Source organism: Diabrotica undecimpunctata, chromosome 1 (assembly GCF_040954645.1).
Source record: "Diabrotica undecimpunctata isolate CICGRU chromosome 1, icDiaUnde3, whole genome shotgun sequence".
Taxonomy (NCBI): domain Eukaryota; kingdom Metazoa; phylum Arthropoda; class Insecta; order Coleoptera; family Chrysomelidae; genus Diabrotica; species Diabrotica undecimpunctata.
In genome coordinates this window covers 2956195-2983882 of record NC_092803.1, presented here as the reverse complement: position 1 = coordinate 2983882, position 27688 = coordinate 2956195, and the positions used below count along the sequence as shown (strand labels likewise).

At 34.8% G+C, this 27688-nt stretch overlaps 1 protein-coding gene across 3 annotated transcripts; it reads right to left on the bottom strand.

Moving 5' to 3' along the window:
- LOC140444180 (uncharacterized) lies at positions 1-27688 on the bottom strand. Of its 3 annotated transcripts, none has more exons than XM_072535915.1 (4): positions 11112-11230; positions 8538-8708; positions 7044-7217; positions 1-860 (listed from the first exon to the last, which is right to left on the bottom strand). In XM_072535915.1, exons 1-4 carry the CDS (start codon positions 11172-11174, stop codon positions 813-815), a joined length of 456 nt encoding a protein of 151 aa, XP_072392016.1. In that variant the 5' UTR covers positions 11175-11230; the 3' UTR covers positions 1-812. The 3 variants fall into 3 exon arrangements, with proteins under 3 accessions (XP_072392016.1, XP_072392008.1, XP_072391999.1); XM_072535907.1 differs by lacking the exons at positions 1-860; positions 11112-11230 and adding exons at positions 6193-6674; positions 27572-27688; XM_072535898.1 differs by lacking the exon at positions 1-860 and adding an exon at positions 6193-6674.

Here is a 27688-nt window from a genome sequence, read left to right as displayed (position 1 = left end):
AGTGCCACGATCCACTGTGTACAAACTTATAAAAGATGGTCCAATGTTACGAAAAAAAGAAAGGATTCTGGTGCCCATCGAGTATTACCGAATTTTCATTTATCAGCTATACGGGAAACAATAATTTATCATATAGTGAATAACTTACAAACTTTAAATAAACTTTTGAGTGAATAAGTGTCATAAAACTACTTAAAAACTACATAAAAACTACTTTTTTTTAACGGCAGGCAATTATGGAATCCAGCCGTTTAATAAAGTGGAGGTTCGATTATTTGGAGAGTCTAAGGTCTTTTAGGAGTGAAGGAAAGAACTTGTATTGGATGAAACTTGGTTCGACAACCTCGATATAGTTACAAAATGTTGGACCGATGGTAGTAAAAATTGCGTCACCAATGTTCCTCCCTCTAGACGAAAGAACATTTGAAGGGTCAGGGGAAAAAACAGGTAAGCCAATTTTTGTCAAAACTGAGAAAAAAACATTTTTAATGTTCAAAACCATACAGAATACGCATAAATACTAATACCGGAGTAAGTTATACAAATAACTGGACTTTTATGTGTCAAAAAAGTAAATAAAATAGAAAAATCCCAAAGGGTGTTGTCAGATCCCTGGAGTGTCACAAAAACCATGAAAGTGTCCAACCTGAAAATAACACGCATATTAATAAGTAAATAAAAATAAAGCAAAAAATAATTATTGTGATTGACAGAATGTGTTTACGTATAAATATTATTATGTTAACTTACATTTACTTAATCATGGGGTAGTTGATGAAAGAATTCGACAGTAGCGGGCGCACAAAACTTGATTAGGGTTTGCAAATCTTTAAATTTTGCACTCGAAATTGGCAGGAGGCCTGGAAAGAATATTATTGTATAGAAATTTGTAATGGTTAATTCAGTCAAATTATTTTTATTATTAGTACATACCATTGTATGCTGGAGGGGGAAGTTCAAACAACCCTTCTTCTAATGATAACAGACAATGCCGTGGTAACCTTATAATGCCAGTGAATATTGGTTCATTGTATGTGGTGCGATATTCTATCAAGCGGCTATGACTGATTGAACAATGTATAAATCTGATAGGCTGTATTTTAAACGGACATTTAGCAATGTACTTTAATTCCAACATTTTCTTCCAATCCAGCACAATTGTCTGAGAACACTGATTACAGTAAATGGGGATGGTTTCGTCCGTGATAATTTCACCATTTCTTCGAATTCCTTAGGTGTTTCCATCAACGTTTTTGTGTTCCACAAACCAACGTTTTTATCACACTCCAAGTAGGAGTGTCCACGAATAGGAAATGTAATTTTGATATCCGTAAGGCCATGAACTTTATTGTTCGTGATATAATGAATAAATTTAAATATGATGTAATTTTTGTTCTGTCCTCCTGCAGAATCGCAAAAAATTTCCAATTCTTCTACTTCATCGTCCAAATAATTCATAATGAAGTGAAATAGAAATGAAGCCACTTCATTCGGTCCTTTTTTAGCAATAGCTTCATGATACACGTAAAAAAAGGATTCACCAGTTGACAGAACATGAACATTAAAAGAATACATAGCAAGCTGTCGTTTGTAATAAACATCGTTGGTCGCTATATTCGACAAGGAGACATTTTTGGCAAAATCTACGCATATGGCTTCTTTTTTCTTATTTTGTCTTGCTCCAATTTTTGATTTCTTTTTGAGGTTATAAAAAGTCTCTGCGCGTTTTTTATGAAGAGTATTCATTACTGTTAGCTGATGAATCTGCTGTGCATCTTTTTCCACAGACAAAGCCTTAACCTTTGCTATATATTCATCACACGCTGCACAAGTATCCGAACGCGGATATCCAAAAGAAATATTGAATTTTGTGTTAAAAATTACCCTGTAAGTGTCGTAGGATACAATTGTAGCAGGATGTAATTCTTTAAAAAGGTTGTACATTTTCCTTACGTTAAGACTTTCTGGTAAGTAAGTTTTGGTTGAGTCCTTAAGACTATAGTGACTCTGGCAACCTTTGAAACTCTTAATATGACTATCAATTAAAGCAGCAGTGACCTCATTGAGCTGTCTATGTTTCTTGGAATGCTTACCCCTTTTATCCATAGGTGCAGATCCTGTCGATTTCAAACTTTGCTGTAGATAGCCGAGTTTATTTTTACTGATTCCATGAAATGAGCAAAACGCTTTTGCACATATACCAATATCTACCACTTCTCCGTTGTCTTCAGTTATTCGAACTCTGTAGGCAAAACTAGCTGCTCGTAACTTTGCCTTCTCTTCACAATGTCTAGGTCTTCTCTGTGCCACAGGTATCACGGTGATTAATCCAGTCAAGTACATGTTTTGCTCATTATGAGACGGTAGTTGATTAAAGTAACTCAATATCTTTTTTCTATTGTATTCAGAAGTTACATCATAACATTTATATCTTTTACAATGGCAAGCAGGACCAGCTTCATGTGTCGCAAGTCTTAACTTTTTATTTACCTCAGACATCCGACCGGTTTTCTTCCTCTTTTTTGGCTCACTATATAACTTAATACCTTCACCCGAGCTTTCTTCATCCGAGCTTGACATAGCGATAATATTATTATTTACAAACTAATCTCGATGCAACCGTTACAAACTGTAGCAATGCACTGATGACTGATGCGTTCGCAGATATCGATAACGTGGCCATCGCGCGACGGCAGAGTCGAGTGAATTTGTTAACTTGCCTGGTTCTTTTCCCGTTTCACTTGACATACCTGCTTTTTTCCCCTTATATCAAAACTTTGGCTCTGTATATCTTGTGTTACTTGTATTTTTCCAAGTTTCGGACTTTTGAAAGATACATATGTTCACTGTATAAGGGAAAGTAGCCTAATTTCGGATACCATTTACAATTAGTGTCATATTTTTCACCTAATAACACATTTTAAACTTTTATCTACTCAGGAGTACTTGCAGAGTAATATAGAAACTAATTTTATTATCATAGACAATTTATTGAAAATCTTTTTTACAAAAAATATTGTTCAATAAAATTAGTGCTTTTGTATGTCAAAAATTTTAGGGCTCCTAATTTCGGATACCCTATCCGAAATTAAGACACCATTTTGTTCATCATAAGAATAGTTACACATCTTGAGAAAAGTCGCAAATATAGGTTTTCTTCTTATCAGCATTGGCGCACATCTCATGACACCACTTGAAGCACTTTATACACCTTATCCACTTCTCACCGTGTGTATCTTCGGAATATAAACTGTCACAAAACATACATTCTGTGTCTCCATCTTCATCGTCTACATCCATATCAGAATCATCATCCAAAATAAGGTCATCACCAGGATGTGAAGTGTCACTACTACTCGATTCAATTTTTTTCTTTTGCTTTTTTTGGCGTGGAGTTTTTTTTCTGTTGACTTGATTTAATTCGTTGCTTATTTTTGGTTTCTTTTCTTTCAAAGACTTTTTTCTTTCTTGTTCGGCTACACTTCGTTCAAGTTCATCTTTATAAGGTGTACTAGTTATTATCCAACTAGAACCTTTTCGAGGATTTTTTTGTTTGTTTGTTTGTGAGGTATAACTGCAAGAAGGCAGTGGACTAATATCCTCAGCTCTTATCATAGTTGCCGTAGTTTCAGTTGCATTTCCATTGGATGATTTATTTGTTAAGTTATGTTTTGGAGGTGTTCTTTCGATAATGCTTTGTGGTTCTGGTCTTGACTGACCTCTTGTTGGTAATACTTCCCCATGATTTTGATTTATGGGTGGTGGTGTTCTTTCTCTTTGTCTCTCCATTATAAAATCGTGATCAGAAAAGTTATTTTTATTAAAAGGATATATTCCAGATTTGCGAAAACCATTCGCGGAAATTTCTGCAGTAGCACTTTTCAAATATGCCGGGCACATAAGCTTACAAATTTGATACGAGTTTATGGTGCGTCCAGGATTTTGCCTTAACCACATCTCAATTTGTTGCGAATAATATGTTTTAAATGGTGACATAAAAGACAAATCTAGAGGTTGTAGTTTGTGTGAACTGTGCGGCGGGATACACAAAATTGTAACGAAATTTGCACGTCCTGCTTCTATCACATCTATATTTCTTGTGTGGCTGTAGTGACCATCAAGAATAAGCAGCACTGGGTATTCACGGGATGGTTTCACGTGAGCTACGAAATGCTGTAGCCATTGGGAAAAAATGTGCTGCTGAATCCAACCTGATGGATGGCAAGCTGCAATAGAGCCAGGCGGCGATCCATCTAATAATTCCACTTTCATGTTCTTTCTTGGAAACACGAATAATGGAGGGACAAACCCACCAGCAGCATTCATACAAAATACAACAGTAACTAATGCGCCTCTTTCAGTCGCGGTAACAGATCCAACCTGTTTTTTTCCTTTTAATGTTATAACACGAGTATTCTTGGACTGAACCGTTGTTATGCCGCTTTCATCAACGTTATAAACTCTTGCGGGGTTGAAGTTAACTTTTTCCATTGACGTTTCTAAAAGATCATAGAATCTGCTGACATTTTCTGGGGTAAATCCCTTAATTCGGGCTTTCGAGATTCCTTGTGGTTTTCTAAGGGACAAAACTGCGTTTCGCCTCATAAATCCCCTTAACCATTTTTTTACCGGCAGATTCGGCATGGGCAAATGAATGACGAAGACCATTTCGTAAAGCTATTTGATATGCAAGTCTCTTGATATCAGCGGTCCCAATTCCGTAAAATCGCCGGTCCATTTCTAGGCAATACGAGACTAAATCTGCTTCCATTTCTGCAGAAAGTACTGGTCTTCTTCCAATTTTAACAGCAACCAACTGCTCCGGAGTTTTATTTTCTTGCTTAACATAATCTTCCAGAGTTGATTTCGGAACAGCAAATAACTTCGAGGCTTTAAGATACCCCATTTCCTTTCCCCTGACGGCACGGATAGCACGTATCATTCGGTCTGGATCCCATTGTTTATGTTTTTTACTTGTTTTTGGCATTTTCTTCTGAAAAGAAACAAAAGTTTTTATGCTAACATGATCATCAATTTAAGGTTCCTAATTTCGGATATCCGAAATTATGGGACTTGTACTATCCGAAATTAGGAATTTTTTATTTTTAAGGTTAGGGCTCTCTAATTTATATGTGATTAAAATCTGCTTTAAATTAGTAGCAAAATCAAATAAAACAGGTTTCTAGCTTACCCCTGCCAAAAGATCAAACTTCAAACAGGAATAAAAACACGAAAAAATAGGCTTTGAAATGCGACCGAAAAAAAACTGCACAATAACGTTTGGTGGTTTCGGCACTGCCATCTAACGGGGAGCAGCTCTACTACCTAAACAATTTAAGATAATGTTCTCTGTGGTATTCAGCGTGACATACGTATAGGTTTCTGTTCGCAAATAACGAAACTTTTTTAGATACACCGCTATCCGAAATTAAGACACTATCCGAAATTAGGCTACTTTCCTCTACCGAATACAGCCGATAACTCAATATTGAAAAAAATTTACTCACCTGGTTTTTTCCCCTGACCCTTCACTTGTATTTTACATTGTGGGGGAGAACCAGGATGGGTAGAAGATGCTTTATTACTCTCTGCTAAGAGTGTAAGTGATTGTCGCTTCGATTACCATCAAGAAATGGACAGTACTTTGTTTGAAAAGTGGTTTGAGCAGCAATTAATATATAAATTAAAAAGAAATAGCGTTATTATTTTGGATAATGCTCCGTATCGTTGTAGACTAAAGAGTAAAATTCCAAACACTAATTCAAACAAAGTTGGAATTCAAGAATTTTTATCAAAACTTGAAATATATCTTATGGATTCTTACACAAAAAAACAACTTGTAGAACTATTAAAATTAGTTGAATGTGAAAAAAATTATGTTATCGACAGGCTAGCTGAGAATTATGGCCATAAAGTATTAAGATTACCTCCTTACCATTGTGTACTGAATCCAATAGAATTGTTGTGGTCTCAATTAAAAAGTAATGTAAGGAAAAATAATAATTCTCCTAAATCATTTTCGACTGTTAATTAAGACCGAATGTAATATTACAGCAGATAATTGGAAAAAATGTATAAATCATGTCAAAAACTAGAAGAAAAATACTTACTGTTCTAAAACATTATAAATAGAGTAGTTGTAGAGTTAAACGATAGCGATGATAGTGATACCGATTTAAATGTAGACGATAGTTAAGTTTAAAATTATTTTTTTTTTGTATTTTCCGCTATGTTAAATATATATTTTAATATAAAAGTATTACTTATATGTATTTTTCTTTTACTTTGAGGGATTGCCGTAATTTTGATAAAATGTATCAGCATATAAGTCCGACCCTGTATACAACTATACCTAGAAGATTAAATCCGTAATATCTTGCAACGAACAGTACGTTTATGGTCTGCACATAATCAGAATGATGATTATGACCAAAAATATTATTCAAATCATAAAATCGCGTTTTTATTGTCGAAAGATAAAACTTACTAACAACCTATTACATAATTATGACTTAAATTTTAGAATGATAAATAATAGCTTGAAGACAGAAGAAGATTCCTTTTGTTTTCATATCTTGAAAAATAGTTCTGTACAACATCGTTCCCTCAATTGGCATTGCATTAGGCTGCGAATATTCACTGTTGAACACAAAATTCTTTAAACTATAGTTTCCCTAAAAAGGAATTGTTTTTGTTAAAATAATTGAGGCGAAAAAGTGAAGATGAAATATAACAATTGAATTAACGAAAGTATATAAAGAGCATTTTCAGTATACCTAAAGACAGTCACAGATAGGCTTGACATTATCAGACATCCAAATTCTTTCATCAAACTAAAACATGTTTCAAATAATGTTTTATCGTGAAACTTATGAAATAACATAATAACATACTAGGGTATGAAACACTTCATCAAACATCTATAACATGTGGTCCTGGAACTTCCTTTGTTGTCAAATATACAGCATTTTCAAGGAATTTCAAACTATTATAATGAGTCATTATGTAAGATAAATAGTGAACGTATGATAGAATATACTTACTGCGGGTACTGGACACTTGTCAGGCTCAGGTACTCCCATATTCGTAGCAAAGTCTATGTAATGGCTTCTAAAATTTTTTAAGAACGTATTGCATGGATCTACTAATAAAGGGATAAAGGGAATAGCCATATGTCCTCCTCCTACATTCGTTAGTTTCTCTGCCTTAATGGTGGCCTGAAATCAGTTGTAACAACTAGGAAAAAATGACGAAATAAACGCAAAAATTTTCAAATAGGGGAGAAGTAGGTACAGTGAGACGGTCGGAACACTAAGACAAACTTGGTAGAGCCACAGTATATTGCTTTATAAAGAATTATTATTCTTTATCAACATACTGTGGTATTCTTTATGAGGAATTCTTTAGCAATATACTGTGGTAGAGCTTGGACTTATTACGTTCGGTATTATCTGGTAGAACTAAACCAACATGCCTATTACCACCTTGAAAAGAAGCAAACAAGAAACCGTTGAGATTCAACAAGAAATGTTTTAGTTATCGCTGGTCAATAAGTGTGTATCTACGTGGCCGGTGTTTTCAAGGAAATTGAAGTTTTTTAGACAAGGTAAGTTATTTTAACTAAAAACTAAACCATTTTACAAGACAATTAAATTAAAACAAACGATTTTTGTAAACATTTTATTGGTTTTTTTAATCGATCGTTATTAACAAATTTTTATGGAACAGTAAGACAACACAGCAGATGAAACAGAGACGCGTCTCATTATTCCTTTACTTGACTAACTTTGACAGTCTTAACGTAAAATAATGTTAATTGTTGCGTCTCATTGCTCCCACATTGAAAGGAACATTGAGACATTTAGTAATTTTTAGTTTTAATATTTTTGAGGTGTTAACTTTAGTTTTTATCAAAAACGACATGATTTTTCAGTTCTTGTTTATATACCAAATATAGAGGTACAATAAAGTTTAAAGTAATATTTAATAAAAAAAGTTATTGTCATTGAAAGTTGTACGTCTCAGTGTTCCTACGACTCCCCTAAGAACTAATTTATCACAATCATTGATGTTTATGCTACAGAGGAAGGTAACAAGAAAAAAACGAAAGGTCTATGCAAATCACTTCGAAAAATACTTAGCAAATGTAACAGGACTCTATCTTAGCCTAGGAACCAAATTTTCACACTACGACAAATTCTCCCAAAAACGCAAGAGTTTAATATAGATATGTACCATCTGTTTGTCGATTTTAAAGCTGCATATGACAGTGTCATAAGACCGAGTCTTCACAACGCTATGAACGAGTTAGAAATTCCAAAAAAAAACTTAAGTCGCCAACCCCATTAGATATACATAGGGGTTTATGCAGGGAGACACACTGGCGTATCAGCTTTTATCCTTAAAAAAAAAAGTCGTACGAGACACTAATTCAGATAGCAAGGGATAGAGCAGAATGGCGGAAAGCTCAAGAAGGTTGGGGCCTTTTAAGTGCTATAGCGCCATGATGATGATGATGATGATGAAGTCAATCTTACCCCTAGATTATCGTCTATAGGCCTCTTCCAAGTTACATCAAAACTGAGAGTCTTTGCTGTCCTGTTGACTTTCTTAAATACCACATTCCTTAGCGGTGACTCAACGTCAGTGTATTCTGGACCAGTACAACTTCCCATGCTCTGGATAATGTATTTGTATTTTCCCATAGCCTATAACAAGAATTTTTTTCTAAAAGGTAAACGATATCAGATTTGTCTATAAATTAAGGTTAAAATCCTTCTGCATAAATTGAGATTTGAATCTAGATGCTGTGCTGTCTAGTGTGTCTTGATACACATCATAATGAGTGGAGGCGTGGAGGACTATTTCATATGATTTTAGGCCATACTGTCGCCAAAGTGACCAATCACGACGTAGATTGTCTCTTTGGCCGGCCAATCACAATCCTTGTTATTAACTACGTTGTCATTGGCCTCCCGGTGGAAGATCGCTGCAAACACGAAGTGTATAAAATGGCAGCACATCTTTCGATCGGGATCTAGTCGTCTTACATTACTAGCCCCGCTAGACCTCGTTGGCCGAGTGCCTTTACTACGATTCTGCGATTTATTATTACCTGAGAGAATATTTCTTCGATTTAAGATGTCGAAGTGAAGACGATTCCAAAGCTCTTTAATGTTTGAGTGAATACGAAGTCGTGTGGCTACGACATCATTCTAACCACAAGAAGTACAGGAACCGGCGATTGTTGACTGACGGCCTGCCCTTTTGTCGAGGTAAAGGAAAGTCTGGTAACTGACTTATAATTACCTCGCAGGAGCCGGCTAGCAGCTCGGAGAGAACGTTCTTTGGCCATATTATAGACACGATTTTCGAAAAAGGGAAAATAGAGTTGAAAGAAACGGTGTCTTATAGCTATTGCGGATCGTGTCGATCCTCGGTGGCCGAGCTGCTGTAACACTTCGCCGCCAGAAACCTTACAGGACCGCAAATTGTTTCTCGAAAGGTGGCGATACGGAGTGAATGTCCGTCGAAGAGTCAATACTCTCCCGACGTTTATGTACCTCTCGAGGAGTGTGAACGTGGCCACACGGCGAGGTGTGAAGAGCCGGCATATCTGTAAGACTCAAAGCATACACTGTGCCCAGAAGTTTACGAGTAATGAAAAAGTATCTAGAAACTGACTTATTTACTCAAAATCTAAAGATTCAGTATTTATCAGAAGTTTCTTCTAGTAGTTTTAGCGATAATAATGGTTTTAGGGACTGGCAACACTGGTCTCGGGCTTAAAAAAGACACGAAACTAGTAAGGGGCATTTCGAAAGTGTTAAACTGTCGATTATTTGAATCAGAATTTATTTCATATAGAAAAAAAAAGATGGATATATTTACCTAGTGTTGTTTTTCGTTTTTCTTTATTTTACTTTATTTTTCGTAAAATAACATGTACATTTTTGTATTTTGGTTATAACAAATTATATTTATGTACATAATATGTTGTATAAGCTCATATTTATATTATAGGTATGTATCTATTCGTTGATTAAATAAATATATTTTTATGATTTAAATGTTCAAAATTGTGTTTTTATTAAATTTCCCTAATTTGCAATGTTTTCTTATACATGTTTTCCAAAACGGCAGATGAGGCGGCAAATTTGGTTTTTGCACCCGGGCGGCAAAACATCTAGGCTCGGCCCTGCTACCTCTTACAGCTGAACATCAGCGTAACCGTTTGCTCTGGTGTAGAGAAATAATTCTATGGGACCGGTAATGGAATCAGGTGGTAATTTGAAATGAATCGCGAGCAAGAGTGAGAAGTGGTGACTTGGTAAAAGACGTGACCCACAATTTGACAGAGAACGACACGTTCAACATACCTTGTGAGTTATGGTATGAAGTGCTATTGCTTAAAGTATCAGAGCACCATTAATTTTCATCAAAGGCATAATAATATGACAACCCGATGCTATATTGAGGAAATATTGAAACCTCATTTTATTCCATACCTAAACAAAACACAAAACCTGATTTTTCAGCAAAAACAATGCTAGACCGTATGTTGCCAGTAGCCAGTAAATCGTTAGCCTTTTTCGCCGACAACTTCTTCGTTGGCCACCAAGATCGCTTGTTTTGTCTCCAATTGAACATGTCTAACACATGATAAGTCGCAAGTTCTTGAATTTTCAACACTCTCCACAGACTATAGAAGCTCTTATTGACGAAATTGCAGTAGCCTGGAACGGGATACCCTAACAGGATATAGACCACCTTATCAAAACGATATCCAGGCGTGTCAATGAGTATAAGAAATCGTGAATCCTCAACATATTATTGAACCAGCTTCTGCAGTACCTAAGTTGACGAATCAACCTGCAAATTCGACGATCTGATTTTACTAGTAAGGTAGTAAGGGACACTGAACGTTTATAACAAAAATTATTAACATCAAATAAATATATGTAAGATGTCTACCTTTTCTTGTCACTCAGTATATAAATAAAATAGTCATCAAGACTATAAATCGACCAATCGACTTTGCTGTAAAATAACTATATCATTAAAATACATCAAAATTATTACTGTACGTAAGTAATATTTTCACAACTTACTTTAACAACTTCTGAATGCCATAAACCAATTAAGATAAACACAAATATGAATTTAGCTACCATATTCGATCAATATCGAATTCCGTTTACGCTTTTTGAACAACTAACCTGTATCATTTCCCAAAAATTGCGGAAAGACCATTTAGTGAATGATAAGAATCGGTATTTTTTTATTTAGCATCATTTAGTACGTTTCTATGTGCAAAATGATTAGATTAATGAATTTTTGATGATAGTTTAGATTTAGTGGGAGATTTTTGGTAATGCCATGACTAATTATAGTCCCCAATTAGTTCTTTTATAATATAAATTGTAAAAAAGGTTAGGTTCGGTTGGTGAGGATTTTTCTGTTTTTTTTTTTTATTTTCTGTTAATTTTTTAGATACATTATTTAATTCTAAAGCGGTATGAAGTTCGCTAGGTCATCTGCTTTATCTATAATTTACATTTTGTTAGGTACTCAGAAATTTTAAAACATATTAAAAAAGAAGCTGCGTCTCGATAAAAACATCTTGTTGAAAAAGTACTAAGAGACAAAAAAGTTTTAAAAACATTGTGTTTAAGTAATGGTACGATAGGTAGTGATAATTTAATTGGAACGTTTACAAATTTTAGGGGGATTTAGGGAACAAAACCTTCATAAAATTTTTATGAGGTGCACAAATTTCACTGATATTTTTTTTAAATGTTGGTGCTATAAGAAAGCCACATGTTCATTTTCAATATAAAATCTCCAAAAGTTTTTGATATATTGGAAAAACGATTTTCATTTATTAACTAAAGTAAGTTAACTTTAATCGAACTATTTTTGGTCCCCTAGAATATGATTTAATATATGACCTACCTTTTTGTTACACCCTGTCTTCTTCAGACTGTTAATTTGTACCATTTATTCTTTATAATGAGTTCGTTGTCTTTGCAAAACTAAACTAGCTCTCTCTCCTCTCTCATTACGTGTTCCTACTCGATATTCGCCATTTCTTCCTTTTCCTACTTTCGCATTGAAGTCGCCTAAAATAATATTAACTTCCTCTTTATTGTTTTCTTCCAGTGTTTTGTCTAATTCTCTAATTCACTGTAAAAGTTGTCTATGTCTTCCTTTGTGCTATCAGTTATTGGCTGTATTACCACTTTATTGGTATTATTGGAGGACTTATTGGCTGTATAGAAGACTTTATGGGAAATTTCTGAACATTGGATGGAATAACATGCTCTGGAGGACCTAACTGCAGCTGTCAGGAGGGCCTAACCATCTAATTGGGAGGCCACACAATCATCCATCGATAGGGCGTCATAAGTATCGCCAAATTTATTTATTGTAAAGCATTGGCAGGGTTGATTATTTCTTATTTTTAATAAATGTGATTAGTTAAGTAATTGTTTTATTTGCTATCAGCTAAGGGTTCATGGTTTAATTCATAGTTTAAGACAAGACGAATTCACACTTGAGAGACTGAGCTAGACGAAGCATAGACGATAAGCTCCCATGGTTGATTGAAGTATTAGTTTTATAATAGTATTTCAATTCTCTTTGGTAGTCGTATCGTTACATTGTATATGCTCTAATGGTATTTATATTCTCCGGCATGGCCTTTAATTTCATAAAGGCAATTTTTTTCGTTATCGGTATAAATCCTTTGGCTGATCTTTCGGTTTTTTTTTTGTTGATGGCAATATGATGTTGATGATAACTCCATTGCGATGTTGTGAGGTGTTATCTCACATATAGGTGTTTTCTTCAGCGTATCACAGGGAGTGATGATGACTTCTAGGGATATCTTACAAATCTTTAAAGCGTTAGTTTCCCGCATCTCCACGTCCTTAATCATTCTTAATTCATCCGCCTTTAGAGGTAATTCCTCGCCTCTAGGACAAGGAGTTGCCCTTACTCCTACCAACTCGTCCACCCAAAGCTGTTGATTAGTAAGTAGGAGGAAACTACTTATACCGTAAGTCTCTCGATCTCTATTCTTCTATGATGAATAGGTAAGATTAATAATAATTAATTTAACAAATACATAAAACGAAATAATAAGCATTTATTTAAAAATTAAAATCCTCCATATTTACAAACATTTTTGGTGAATTACATTGTACATTTAAATAAACTTAGATAATATCTTAAAAGCGAATTTCACGCTTTTCTCGTGTGTATCAACACATGTTTTTTCAAATGAATTTTCTGAGAAAACTGTTTAAAAGAAGTTTCACACTTGTTTTAAACTAGTGTTTCTTTCCAATGTGTGTCATTAAATGAGTAGCTTAGTTACAAAGAAGACTTAAGACCACCTCGGCCGATTTGTATTTTATAGTGGATTCATATTCTTCATAGAAAGCCCTATTCATTTATGAAAAAAATGCGTTATAAACTCGGCTCTTGCCGCTTTAAATCCCAGTTAAAAATCAACCTTATTTTCAAAAGCGACTCTTTCCATACGCGTTCAGAGTCAAAGACGACTCATCGCCACAGCCGCGCCTCTGGCCAATTAGCACTCGCCTCTCCATTGTAGGTGGATCATGGATGGAGTAATCGATGAAATTATGCCTGAAAGGGCCCGTAAATGGGACGAGAGACCCAGAAAATTGGAAGAAAAATGTAAAAAAACGTTTGAGGTGAGTGTACTTCCTTCTGTAACAATAAGCTTTGAGGCATAAAACCATGAGGCATGAATAGCTTATATTATATGAGTACCTTTTTGTGCGGATTATTTTAATGCGATTTGTATTTCATCCAAAAATATCTATTATTAACAACTTGTACTTGCATTACTAACAATTTGCATTGAAACTGAAAGGTATAACTTGTAATTATTTTGAAATTAAATTTTCTCTTAGCGGTGCTTCGTTCATTTTTATGAACGGTGGTGAGTTTAAATTTAACTGACCTCAATTTGCAGTATAATAAGCAGCACATTTTGATTTCTGGATTGAAATTTACGGTGAGTGTCATAATGATATAATATCGCAAGTCTATTTTTTTAATTTATTTGGTCCAATGGAAAAAGAAAAATATCAAAGACAATCAATTTTGGTGGACAAACGTTTTGCTTTTAAGTGATTTTTAGTGAAGTCTTTTTAATGCGATTTTTGAAGTTATACTTCTATACGCGCGCTCCACGTTGGAAATTTATATGGGAGTGAATCTGTGAAATCATTACATATGTAAGATAATAAGTAAGAAAGAGACAGAAGATATATTTTCTCTCTCTTTCTCTCTCGAATATAAATATGTTTCTTTTATATATATATATATATATATATATATATATATATATATATATTATATAAAGATATGTACATATAATATTATACATATAATAACATATTTATTAATATTATTATTTATGTGATATGTTTTGTATTATTTATTAAATGTTCATAATTATATTAGTCTTTTATATTTCAAAATAATAATCTCAATAAATCACTATATGATCCAGAACTGTCAATTTTGAAATACATTTGTGTCATGTCCTCGGTAGTATAGTAGTCAGATTCCCGCCTGTCACGCGGGAGACCGGGGTTCAATTCCCAGTCGGGGAAGACTTTTTTATTAATATTATTACATTATTGTCATTTTTAAATACTTATGGATATTGCATTTTAATTTGTATTGTATTATTATATGGAATTATATTGCACTGTATTGTAGTGTATTTTTTTATGTACATATATTATTGTCATTTTTAAATACTTATGAATATTGCAGTTTAATTTGTATTGTATTATTATATTAATAACAAAATAAACAATGAATTTTACTGCAGAGTATGTGTAAAACAATTTTTGCAGTCAACTCCTTCCATACATATATGAAAATAAAAATATACATTTTCATCAAAATATTGATTCAATCCTTCATTGTTAGTAAGTTGTTATTAATTCTGTTTCTCTTTCTGCTATATCTTACCTATAGAATTACATATGTAATGATTGTACAGATTGACTCCCAAATAAATTTGTAACGGCGAATGCGTGTATAGAAGTGTAACTTCCACCGGCAGTCCCACTGGACTGCCACACCCGTTTTTTTATATGCGCTATTCTGTACAACGTATCTACCTCATAAATAGGATTCACTGATTAATGTAAGGCTGAAATTGTGGTTTTGAGGCCAAGTTTTCTTATTGACCATTGATTTAGCAAATTTTAAATTATTTTTTCTGTAAACACGGCGCCTGTATTACAATTCCTGAGGATTCTATCAAGAAGTTTCACGCCTCTTTCTATGCAGTGCCAGAAAAACAAAAGCAAGATGCATTTCTGTTGAAGTATGTGTGTGCTATTCCTCCTCAGAGAATAAGGCTCAACAAAAGAGTGTTGTAAATTTATACTACATCTGTTTGCCAACGGACTTTTTTAACTGATTTGCAAATTACGAAGCATAGAGTGGCCGGAGTTTTTCAGCGGTGTAAAAGTCGCGAAGCTGACGTGCCGATTGAAACTATATAGCGTTTCACGTTAAGAAAATAACATTAGGCTTATGGAGATCAGTGTTGCCAAAACTCTCAGGCATGCGGTTTACCAGATTGTCGATATATTTTTCGAATTTCCATTTTCAATTAACATTTAACTGTAAAGTCAGAATAACAACTGAAGAACCACAAAGCCTTATTATCATTATGTAGTCTCAGAGAACGACATAAAATCGCTGACATACGCACACCGTATTATTTTAAGTTGCAATTAGTAATTAGATATATGCATTCCAAGCGGTCCGTTTATTTGCTTTTAAATCTTTAATAGCCGGCAAAGTGCATGATTTAACTAAGCAATATTTTCTACTGATTTCTATGATTCATGGTATATGATATTCTTACCGAAAAACAAATAAACTGTCGTTACTATAATTAAAATAAGATAAAATAAAATTATCTTTTGTAAATACTATTTATTTAATTAAAATCATTTTCCCTACTTTTCATCTCTTTGTTTCGAATGGACACTTTTGGTCAATTACGTTAAAAAACAATTATTTAAATTATGTCTGTGAAAACGAAAATACAAATTATACAAGCCTGAATCGTGCTTTTGTTCATCGTGGCATCGCTGCGCTTCTATCGTCCATAAGAAATACATGGCCCTATCTCCGCAATGTTATTTTCTTAACGTGGAACGCTGTATAGAAGCGGTTTTAGAAAATCTCACATTTACTTTGATAAGCGACAGGCTGTTAAAACTTTCATAAAGCGGCTGAATCCTGTGTAATCTCATTATACGAAAGGTAATAGTTGCCGGGTGTATACCTTCCAAGTGAATTGAATATTGCCAAATTGTCTGTATTGTACAATGCGTCAGTAGCGGAAGAACTGAAAGTAAATGATTCCTATTTCCGGCACATTTTTAACACTTCATTTAATATTAGTTTTGGAACCCCAGCCACTGACGAATGCAGTTTTTGTTTGGAAATGCAAGAACGCAGGAAGGTTGAGAAAAATGCTGAACTTCGCAAGGAGCTGTTGACCAAAAGGCTTATACATAAAAGAAAGGCGAAGTGTTTTTTTGAAAAACTTAAGGATAAACCTTTATTTAGTTTAGTTTATTTATTAAGACAATTGTTTACTTTTATCGTTTGACTGCCAAAAGAATTCGGTATTGCCAAAATTTAGCGATTAGGCTGCATACTATAGCCGCCAACTCTATTGCTTTAATCTGTCTGTTATTTGTGGTACTTCGCGTTCAAAGCGGAATCCTCAAAATGTTTCTGTTTACAGATGGACAGAAGATGAAGGACAAAAGTCATCAAATGAAGTTGCCTCAATTTTGTGCACTGAAATAACCAGCCGCATTGAAGAATCAGATTCAAGCTTCAACGAAGTAACGTTAACTGCAGATGGTTATCCTGGACAAAATAAAAATATAAACATAATCACCATGTATTGCTGGTGGCTGCATCACTCCAAGTCAGTAAAAAAAATTGAGTTGGTGTTTCCTGTGACAGGTCATTCATATATGCCAGCGGACCGCGACTTTGGGATGATCGAACGAGATTTGAAGGCAAAGAAAAAAATCCTAACAGTGAAAGAATATCACGACGTATTCAAAAAGTATGGTAAAGTGAAAAAGCCTGGGGAAGATTGGGTATCTCGAAACTGGAGGGAAATGGCAAAAACCTACGTAAAAAATGTATGACAGCTTCATTTCAAACTTAAATCTTCAAAGCGCTTCTTGCTTTGCAAAACTACTAAGAATAATGTAGTTGTGGGAGGTGAAGTAGCCTACAACACAGATTTGGGTGGAAAAAAGACTATAGAAAAAAAGGAAAAAATTATTTAAAAAGTTTAAGTCCCAAGCATATTCCTATTGGTGTCACAATGACACTAGAAAAGCTGAACGATGTAAAAAATCTACTGGAAAAGCATTTTGCGCCAGAATGGCGTGAAGTTTCCAGTTTAACTTGGTATTCGAAGATATTTGACACCCAAGGACGTCATAAACACCTGAATATTGACGCTGAGGATTGCGAATGTCATGGTATGGACGAAGAAGAAGACTTTCGATGGAAAAAAAATAATTTCTGATAATTAAACATTTTCCTGTATATTAAATAAAATAAAAAATTGTATCAAAAACGGCCGTTTTCATTTAAGTTAGTTACAAAAGCGACTCATAACCATTCTTAGAATCAAAACCGGCTCAATATCAACTTGAAAGCTTACTGTAGGCTTAATGCTTCAGAGGAATTTAATGAAATTTTCAGACCTTACTAGATATAGTAGTTAAAAAATTATAAAAAGGAACCAGTCTGACAGCTGGTAAAATTTGGGCGCTACAGAAAACTGGCCTTCCTGGAAACTTTTTTAAATGGTTTTTAGTCGTTTTTGTAATTAGGCTACTCAAATGTTTTTTCAAATTACGTCCTTCACTAAACTGCTTAAAACATATTTCATACGCATGGCGTTTTTCTCCAGTGTGCATCATCGAATGTTTTTCCAAATGGCTTTTCCGAGAAATCTGTTTCAAACAATTTTCACACTTGTAAGGTTTTTCTCCAGTGTGCACTCTCAAATATTTTTTCAAATTAATTTTCTAAAAAAGACTGTTTATAACAAGTTTCGCACGTTTTCTACACGTGAACAAGTTCTTCTAAAGTGTGTTTCCTTAAATGCTTTCTAAAATTATGTGCTTGAGTAAATTGTTTAAAACAAATTTTACACTTGTAAGGTTTTTCCCCAGTGTGTACCAACAAATGTTGTTTTAAATTATCAGTTCGAGAAAACTGCTTGAAACAAATTTCACAATTGTAGCGTTTTTCTCCATTATGTATTATTCTCAAATGTAATTTCAAACTACTTTGCTGAGAAAACTGTTTAAAACAAATTTCACACATGTAAGGTTTTTCCCCAGTGTGCACTCTCAAATGTTTTTTTAAAGTATTATTCAGAGCAAACTGCTTTAAACAAATTTCACACTTGTATGGATTTTCTCCAGTGTGCTTTCTTGAATGCGCTTTCAAACCACTTTGCTGACAAAACTGTTTAAAACAAATTTCACACTTATAAGATTTTTGTCCAGTATGTGTTATCAAGTGTTTTCTCAAATTTTGTGCATGAACAAACTCTTTAAAACAGATATCACACTTATAAGGTGTTTCCCCAGTATGTACCAACAAGTGTTGTTTCAAATTGTATTTTCGAGAAAACTGTTTTAAACAAATTCCACAATTAAAAGTGCCTTGCCCAGTCTGAACTATTCTATTTTTATTTAATGTACTTTCTTCACAGTATCGACTCATAGATGAATGCTCTGCTAATGTTTTTACAATTTTCGTTTGGTTCTCCTCCTGGGGACCTAAAATACAAGACTACTATGTACAAATTTAAACTCAACGGAAAATTATTACAAAAACAATAAAACACCATGATTCAACAGAACCATAAACAAAAAAGTTCTTGAAGAATAGAACATCAACATACTCTACTAACCCATTATGGGCGAGCGTCCTATTTATAGATCACTGAAAATGCTTTACATTGTAGTAAACTGAATTTTTGTTAGGTGCAAAAAAAACGCAACGATGTTTTTTTAGCTCACTGTGAAAAAATTTAAAGATTTTAATTTAGTATAGTGAGTTTTTTAATAAAATTATGTATTTGACTTATTATACGGAGGCCAATCAAAAGGTCGTTTTTTATACTAACTTTGAAATATCCTGTGGAATAATTCCGTTAGCGGATTTTCGTAAAATTTTGTTTTTCGGTTGTAACCATGTCTTCTAAGTATTATGTTTTTTGTTTTATGTGAAAATATCGATTGGTTCATTTTTAGGAGCGAAATGACTTTGCCTCCCACAAATTACGGCTTTTTCTATTATTACCATTATCTTTTGTATTAATTTGTAATGCGACGATGGGGACTTTGGTGACTGATATCGAAGGACTGTCATATCGACATCCCAGAAGCACTGTATTTAAATAATGATTAAAAGCAACGACATGATCTTGGTTTTAATGAACAATGATAACAATAACAAAACATAAAAAAAACAACTTAAAAGTAACTTACCTAAGTACGCAAATAACAAAGAAAAACTACTAAAAAAGTATTGCCTACCCTAGCCTCTATAACTTCCTGTACCGTCGGCTCATGCTGTCTATGAGGTTGCGAATATCATCTTGCTGGATGTTTTGCCATTCCTCTTTTAGAGCCAAGCGAAGTTCGTTAATTGAGGCTGGTGCGACTTCGCGACCTCTAATATTTCTACCAAGCATATCCCAAACGGGCTCTATTGGGTTCAGATCTGGCGAACACGCTGGCCAGTTCATTTTATTAATACCAACTTCCTCTAAATATTACGTGACATACATTGCAGAGTGGGGTCGCGCATTATCTTGTAAACCCCTTAACGTACGTGCCCGTCTCAGACACGGGCGCGCCTTACTGGTAATTTTGTACGCGCTCGTCTGGGACACGGGCGCCGGTTAAATTTTATCCATAAAATTTTTCAAGCCTTGCAAAGCGGATATTTGTATAAAGAGACATATGTAAGCATATATCTAAATTATTTTTCTATTATAAAATAGATGACTTAGTCAGTATTGAGTTACTTTAAAATATATTTATTATCTCATAACTTGCAATTTGCAATCGTCATCATTTATAACCGATATTATTGTCGAACTTTTGTTTTGATACAAGCCTTCTGTCTTGCCGGTGTAAAGTCGTCTGAAGTCGATATTTATTGTTTTTTGCATTTGAACTAATTTGTGCCTTATTTTCAACATATTATTATATTGTTTGGTAAGTAAATTTTGCATATAATATTCGGTAGGTTAGAGTAATGTGTATATTTTTTGTTTTACTAAATTTCATTATAATTCATCTAAAATACAATATTGTGTGTGTGTGTGTGTGTCAATAAAATATGTTGGAATATTTGTATTGTTCATATAAATCATACTACTATTTACCTATTCAAAGTATTTCGTCTGAACAAAATTTTTAAATTTCAACGGATTTGCATACACCCCCACCCCCCTACGAAAAGTGAAGGTTTTACGCCACTGAAAAAAATTTTTTTATTCAATTATAACCAAAACAAAACATTTTTACTACAAAAAAATTCGATCATTTTTTGACCATAACTTCAAAGTTAATGTGTACGTTAAGGGGTTTTAATAGAAAATCATCGCCGATATATTGACAAAAGGGTACTACGTGATTCGCTAAGATTTCCTCAATATACCGGCGTGCAGTCAACGAACCCTCAATAAATATCAATTCAGTGCGCGCCTCTCGGGAGATTCCTGCCCATACCATCACCGAACCCCACCCATGGCTAACGCGGGGACTGAAAGCGTAATCCGCAAATCTCTCACAATGTAAAAGTTCCGTGGAAAATTGTAGTCTAGCTATTCTCTGCCGTGGAAGTAATTCGTGCCGCGGGTTGGCCATCCCTGAACTAGAGCAACGGCTTTCGCACAATCTTCGACACTAAGAACCAAGATCAATCATAGGTAAACAAAATGTAAGTGTCAATATAACTTAATGATAACAGTTACCAAAGCCACCCATATTTAGGAGAAATTATTCCGAAGTAACTAATGTTTTAACGAATATTATAGTCCAAGAGCCAGGGGAGTTGAGTATTCACTTTTATGTCCTCTCGGCAGAAATTCGTAAAATTTTATTATGACATCTTTCGGCGTAAGAGATAAAATAAATGCGTCGCGCTGAATAATAAATATTCAAGCTTAGATAATTATAATAAGTAGTGTTTATTAGAAACACTCCATCATGTAAGCTGTACTTTATACTACGTGCAAATCCGAGCCTGTCGCACAATGCAGTATGAAATTAAAATAGCTCATGTTTTTAGGATTCATTGATTTTTTCTAACACGCGGGTTTCTTTAAATGTTTCTATGGTAATTTTTGAACAAGATGGGGAACTTTTAATTAAGCTTGACTGAGGTGCATGACCAGCTCGCAGCGAAAAAAAAACAATACATACGTAATATCGATGTAAATTCACAGATGAATATTACTTTATCATTATAAATAAAAAATTTATAACAGTTTATAGTTGAAATTTTCGTTAAAAATTGGTGAATTAATTTGTGTATAGGAGTTTTAAGCAAAATTGAGACGTAAACGTTGGCAGTTAGGCTAATTGAAGTTATAGAAAAATTCAAAACGAACATTTTAAGCTTTATTAAATGGTTCTGTTAATTTTTTGCCAAGATATTGTTACGAACATGCTTTCGGCATTGCCCATGTAACGGTTGCATCTCGAAAGGGGCATCGAGAACTTTCGCGAGGTATCGAGCGCTGTAGAAATCCATTTGTCAAACAACGAATTAGAGGTGGGACTACCCCAGAAGATTCGAGAATAATACTTTTGGTATATATATATATATATATATATATATATATATATATATATATATGTAACGATGTTATGAGTTAGTTTTAAATGATAAAAGATAAACGTGCTGTAAACTTATAAATAAATATATTTATATAAATTCGAACCGCTCGTTTTATTTAATCTCGCTACATAGAAACATATACCAAAGCTTAAAAGGTTCGTTTTTAGTTGTTCTATAACTTTCATTGGCCAAATTTTAAAAGTTTATAGCTTAATTTTGTTTAAATCTCAAATAAACAATTTAATTCGTAACTTTTTTTGGTAAATGCACTCTATAATAAACTTTCTTTCTTCCCATTTTTCCTTTGCAGACATATTTTTTGCCATACCGCGATGTTTACAACAAGAGTGTTAAAACGAAACTGAACCAATATTGCACAATATTACTCACAGACGCCGCAATATGCACAATATTGCTCAATAAAAATCAAAGTCATGTTGATTGACACAATATATTGCGCAATCATTCAATGTGATCTACAGACGATCAATATATTGTACAATATAAATTATTGTCCAATATATTGTTACGAACATGCTTTCGAGATGGCCCAGGTAACGGTTGCATTGCATCTCTAATACCCTTCCAGAAGCTTCTCCGTGTATCGAGTGCGAGAGAGAATAACCGGTCACGTAAGCAAATTAGAGGTGGGACAACGCCAGAATATTCTGGAACCTAGTAACTGTAGTATATATAGGTAACAATGTTAGAAGTAGAGTTAGTCGTTAAGATACTACCGAACTGTAAAGTTATAAATAAATATATGTATATAAATTCGAACCGCTCGTTTTATTTAATCACGCTACAGTTGGTGACAGCGGTGGGATAAAAGAGAAATAAATTCAGCAGTGACTTTTGAAAAAGACTTTTGAACTTTTGAAAAGTATTGTTCGTCGGGAACATCCGCGTAGATCGGTAGTGATCTTTGTACGAAAGAACATTTAAAAAGTACGTGTGTGCCTGACCAAAGATGCTGCTAGTACAACTCTCAGTAAAACAGTTGCGAGAGCAACTAGAAGAACGCGATGAAGATTGCAGCGGGTCCAAGAAGATCCTCCAAGAACGACTGAAGAATGTTCTTAACAAGAATGGAGATGATCCAGAGACATTCCAGTTTCAGTCAGCGGAAGAAGCAGTTTTAATGAAGATAGAAGAAACTTCTAAAAAAATTGAAGAAACTTCTAAAAAAACTGATGATAAATTCGAGACTGTTTCCAAAAGATTCGATGAAACGTCTCAAATGATAGAAGAATCTTCTCGAAAGAATGACGAAAGATTCAATGAAACGTCTCAAATGATAGAAGAATCTTCTAAAAAAAATGATGATAAATTAGAGAACGTTTCCAAAAGATTCGATGAGAAATTCGAAAATGTATCTCGAAGATTCGACGAGAAATTTGAAAATGTTTCTCAAATAATGGAAGAAACTTCTAAAAAGAACAATGAAAAATTTGAAGAAGTTTCTAAAACATTTGATAAAGTAGAAGAGAAGATCAAACAGTTAGAAAGCATGATAACTAATACAAAAGTGCTACCACCAGTTAATACAATAGCCTTAGATCCGGTAGTGAAAGAAGAATCACCTAGAGACGAAACGACACATAATATGAGATTCAAATTGCCACCATTTGATGGAAAGTCCTCTTGGTCCATATACCTTAGACAATTTGAAGCTATTGCGACAGCCAATCATTGGACAGAACAAGAAAAAGCTGTTTCCTTGACTGCTGCTTTACGAGGTGATGCTGCGGATATCCTAAGATCAATTCCTAAGGGTCAAGAAAAATGTTACCAGACCTTGTTCACTCGACTAGATAAACGTTACGGAGATGCCCATCTACAAGCAGTCTACAAAGTACAAATAAGAAGTAGAATCCAACGAGCAAGTGAGAGTTTGCAAGAATTTGAAGCAGATATTGCTCGTATAGCGTTGTTGGCATATCCAGAGGCACCAGACAACATTTTGGAAGAAATTGCTGTAGATGCCTTCGTCAATGGGTTAAGAGACAGTGAACTACAGAAAGCTTTACGACTAGCAAGACCGAAAGTTTTAGATGAAGCGCTCGCTATTGCTTTGGAACATGAAACAGCTAGTCAAGTTTCACGGAGCTATCGAGTACGAACCTCTGAAGAGAGCGACGAACAAAACGAGAAACGTCTGGAGGAAATCGTACGGAAAGTAGTTCGTGACATGATGCCGAAGAGACGTGAACCCAGATGTTGGAATGGTAACGACGTAGGTCACATTCGTCGTAAATTGCAAGAAAATAATACAACAGTCAGAAAGCTAGAACAAATCGAACACAGGGCTGGAAAAAGTCATTCAAATGCTGACGCTCAGTCAAGACGGCCATACAGTGCAAATCGTAATCGTTGTCTTGAATTAGAAGAACGACTTTGCCCCGTGAGACGAACCGCCGTCATTAGTGATCGATGGCAGCCTCAACAGCTACAAGACGCTCAAGCAGATGATCCATGTATAAAAAGAGTATTGGATTGGATGCGTCGAAGTGAAAGACCTTCTTGGCAAGACATTAGTGCATGTAGTCCAGAAGTCAAGTGTTACTGGAGCCAATGGAATTGCCTAGTGCTGAAAGATGATCTTCTGTATAGAACCTTTGAGAACGATGATGGTACAGAAACTAAGCTTCAGTTGATTGTACCTAAAAGTAAAGTGTCAGAAGTATTGCGTCAGTTACATGACGGTGCATCAGGTGGACACTTTGGTATCACGAAGACTCTGCAAAAGGTTCGAGAACGGTTCTATTGGGTGAACTGTAAAGATGATGTAAGAAGGTGGTGCCGGAAATGTGAACTGTGTGCAACCAGTAATGGTCCAGTTGGTAAAAAGAGGGCACCCATGAGACAGTACAATGTTGGTAGTCCTATGGAAAGAGTAGCAATCGACATTGCAGGTCCACTTCCAGAGACAAATGATGGAAATAAATATATCCTGGTAGCCATGAACTATTTTACGAAATGGACTGAGGCTTATGCGATACCAAATCAAGAAGCTGCTACCGTTGCAGAGGTACTTGTTAAAGAATTCTTTAGCCGATTTGGTGTTCCCTTGGAGATCCACTCCGACCAAGGGCGAAACTTCGAGTCAACTCTTTTCCAAAACGTTTGTAAATTGATTGGTGTCAATAAGACCAGAACGACACCTCTGCATCCTCAATCAGATGGAATGGTCGAGAGAATGAACCGAACAATGGGTAAACATCTATCCAAGGTTGTATCAGAACATCAAAGAGATTGGGACCAGCATATTTATTTATTCCTAATGGCCTACCGCTCGGCCGTGAATGAAACTACAGGCCAGACTCCAACCTGCCTGATGTTAGGTCGTGAAGTTCGTTTGCCCTGCGACCTAGAGTTTGGCTGCAGACCTTCCGAAGAACATGTTGCAAGCGAAGATTATGTCGACCGCCTGAAGTTAAGAATGAACAACATTCATGAACTTGCCCGACAACACATCCAGATAGCCAGTGACAGAATGAAAGATCAATATGATTCTCGATGCAAGAGTGAAAGCTATGAAGTAGGTGATCTTGTTTGGCTTTATAATCCACAACGTCGTCGAGGCTTGTCTCCCAAACTACAAAGACAATGGGAAGGTCCGTATGAAATTAAAAAGAAAATAAATGACGTAATATACCGAATTAAGAAGTTGCCGAAAGGTAAACCAAAAGTAGTTCACATAAATCGTCTTGCACCATATGCTGGCTCAAATGAAACAGAAGAAGCACGAACCCTTCAACATGAGATCAAAGATGACCGGCGACCAAGCTTTAATGAATTTATGACAAATTACGCAGAGAGAAAGAGTGCTAGATTCGGCGTAACCACAGAAGTTCAGCAGGATCTTTTTAGTGTTCCGCATAACGTCTCTCTAGCCCACTGTGTTGCTCAAGATCTTGAGATGACTAAAGGAATCTCATCCGTATTTTATAAGAAATTCGGTCGTTTGGACGAGTTAAAAAACCAGCAGCCTAAAGTTGGAAGAGTAATGAGATTAGAAGATGGTTCTCGATCTTTGCTGTATATGGTGACCAGGAAGTCGTATACAGACAGGGCAAGCTACGAGGATATATGGCGTGCTCTAACTAATTTGAAGAAAATTGTGTGCAATTACGACATCAAGAATTTGGCCTTACCCAAGATAGGTCATGCACTAGATAATCTGGACTGGAAGATTGTCAGAAGCATGCTTGAAGTGAACTTCCGAGAAACCGGCGTACGAATTACTGTGTGTTGCATTAACCCGATGAAATCGTACCCTTCAAAGTCAGTAGACTGTTATTTCTTTCTAAAGGGTTCATGCAGAGCTGGAGAGTCCTGTAGATTCCGCCATCCTGTGTCTACATAATATAGAGTTGCTGATCGGGACGGTCAGATTTAAGAGGGGAGCAGTGTTACGAACATGCTTTCGAGATGGCCCAGGTAACGGTTGCATTGCATCTCTAATACCCTTCCAGAAGCTTCTCCGTGTATCGAGTGCGAGAGAGAATAACCGGTCACGTAAGCAAATTAGAGGTGGGACAACGCCAGAATATTCTGGAACCTAGTAACTGTAGTATATATAGGTAACAATGTTAGAAGTAGAGTTAGTCGTTAAGATACTACCGAACTGTAAAGTTATAAATAAATATATGTATATAAATTCGAACCGCTCGTTTTATTTAATCACGCTACAATATTGACAATAATATTGACCGTTTAGGGGCTGCTTTACGATTGTTTCCCAGCATCTGCCATAGTAAGCATAAAATTAGGATAAACTACAGATCTTTTTTTTTTAAACACAGTTTATTTATAGATTTATTGATATAAAGTAAAATAGTTTCTAACCGTAGTGTTGTAACAATTTTCGCCCTTTTTAAAAGTTGCAGAATCTTTGAAGTCCATTTACTCATTATTATAAGTACTGCAGAATGCTGTGATTTTCCTTAGGAGGGCAGAACTGTAATCTAACACAACGTAACCAAATCTAACCCATCCCTGGTAAAAACACAGTAACGTTTTGTTAAAATTAGGTAAGGATAAAATAATCTTATTCTCGAACTCCCTATGCCTTATAAGAGCGTCGGAGATAAAATGTCGAATTAAAAATCTGTAATTTTTTTTTTTTTTTCATAAAAAAACATATTTTGTATAACTATGGCAACACTGCTAGAATTAACCTTCTTGAGCATACGAAAACGTCTAAACGTCATCTCATCGTCATTGTTTAGGACACCCGATTATATAGGGAGAATATGGGACTGTTTAGTCTATATATTATACGTCATTGATCTCATCTCTGTCATTACTAGTAACAAGGCATATTTTGAAAGTAAAGTACACCAAAATGAGCATTGAACACCAAATAAAAAGCATTGTACATTAATCAATAACTAAAGCAGAATTCATTAATGTATATTTCAGTTTCGTAGACGTCCTAGCCTCTTTGCTCCTGCTAAACTAGTACCTAACCTAAATACATATTAGTAGAAAGAAAAAGGAAAACAGCCAGACAAATTGATCAAATTAATTCATAGAATAAAGTAAAGGATTACTGATTAAATAACATTGTTTAGTAGTTACTTACTGCTTATTCCACCTAAATATTTTTCCTCTAGTTCATTCTTCAATTCTTCCATATTTATTGATGTGGATAGCTCGCTATTTATATATTCTTGCTCGTATTCATCAAATTCTTTCTTAA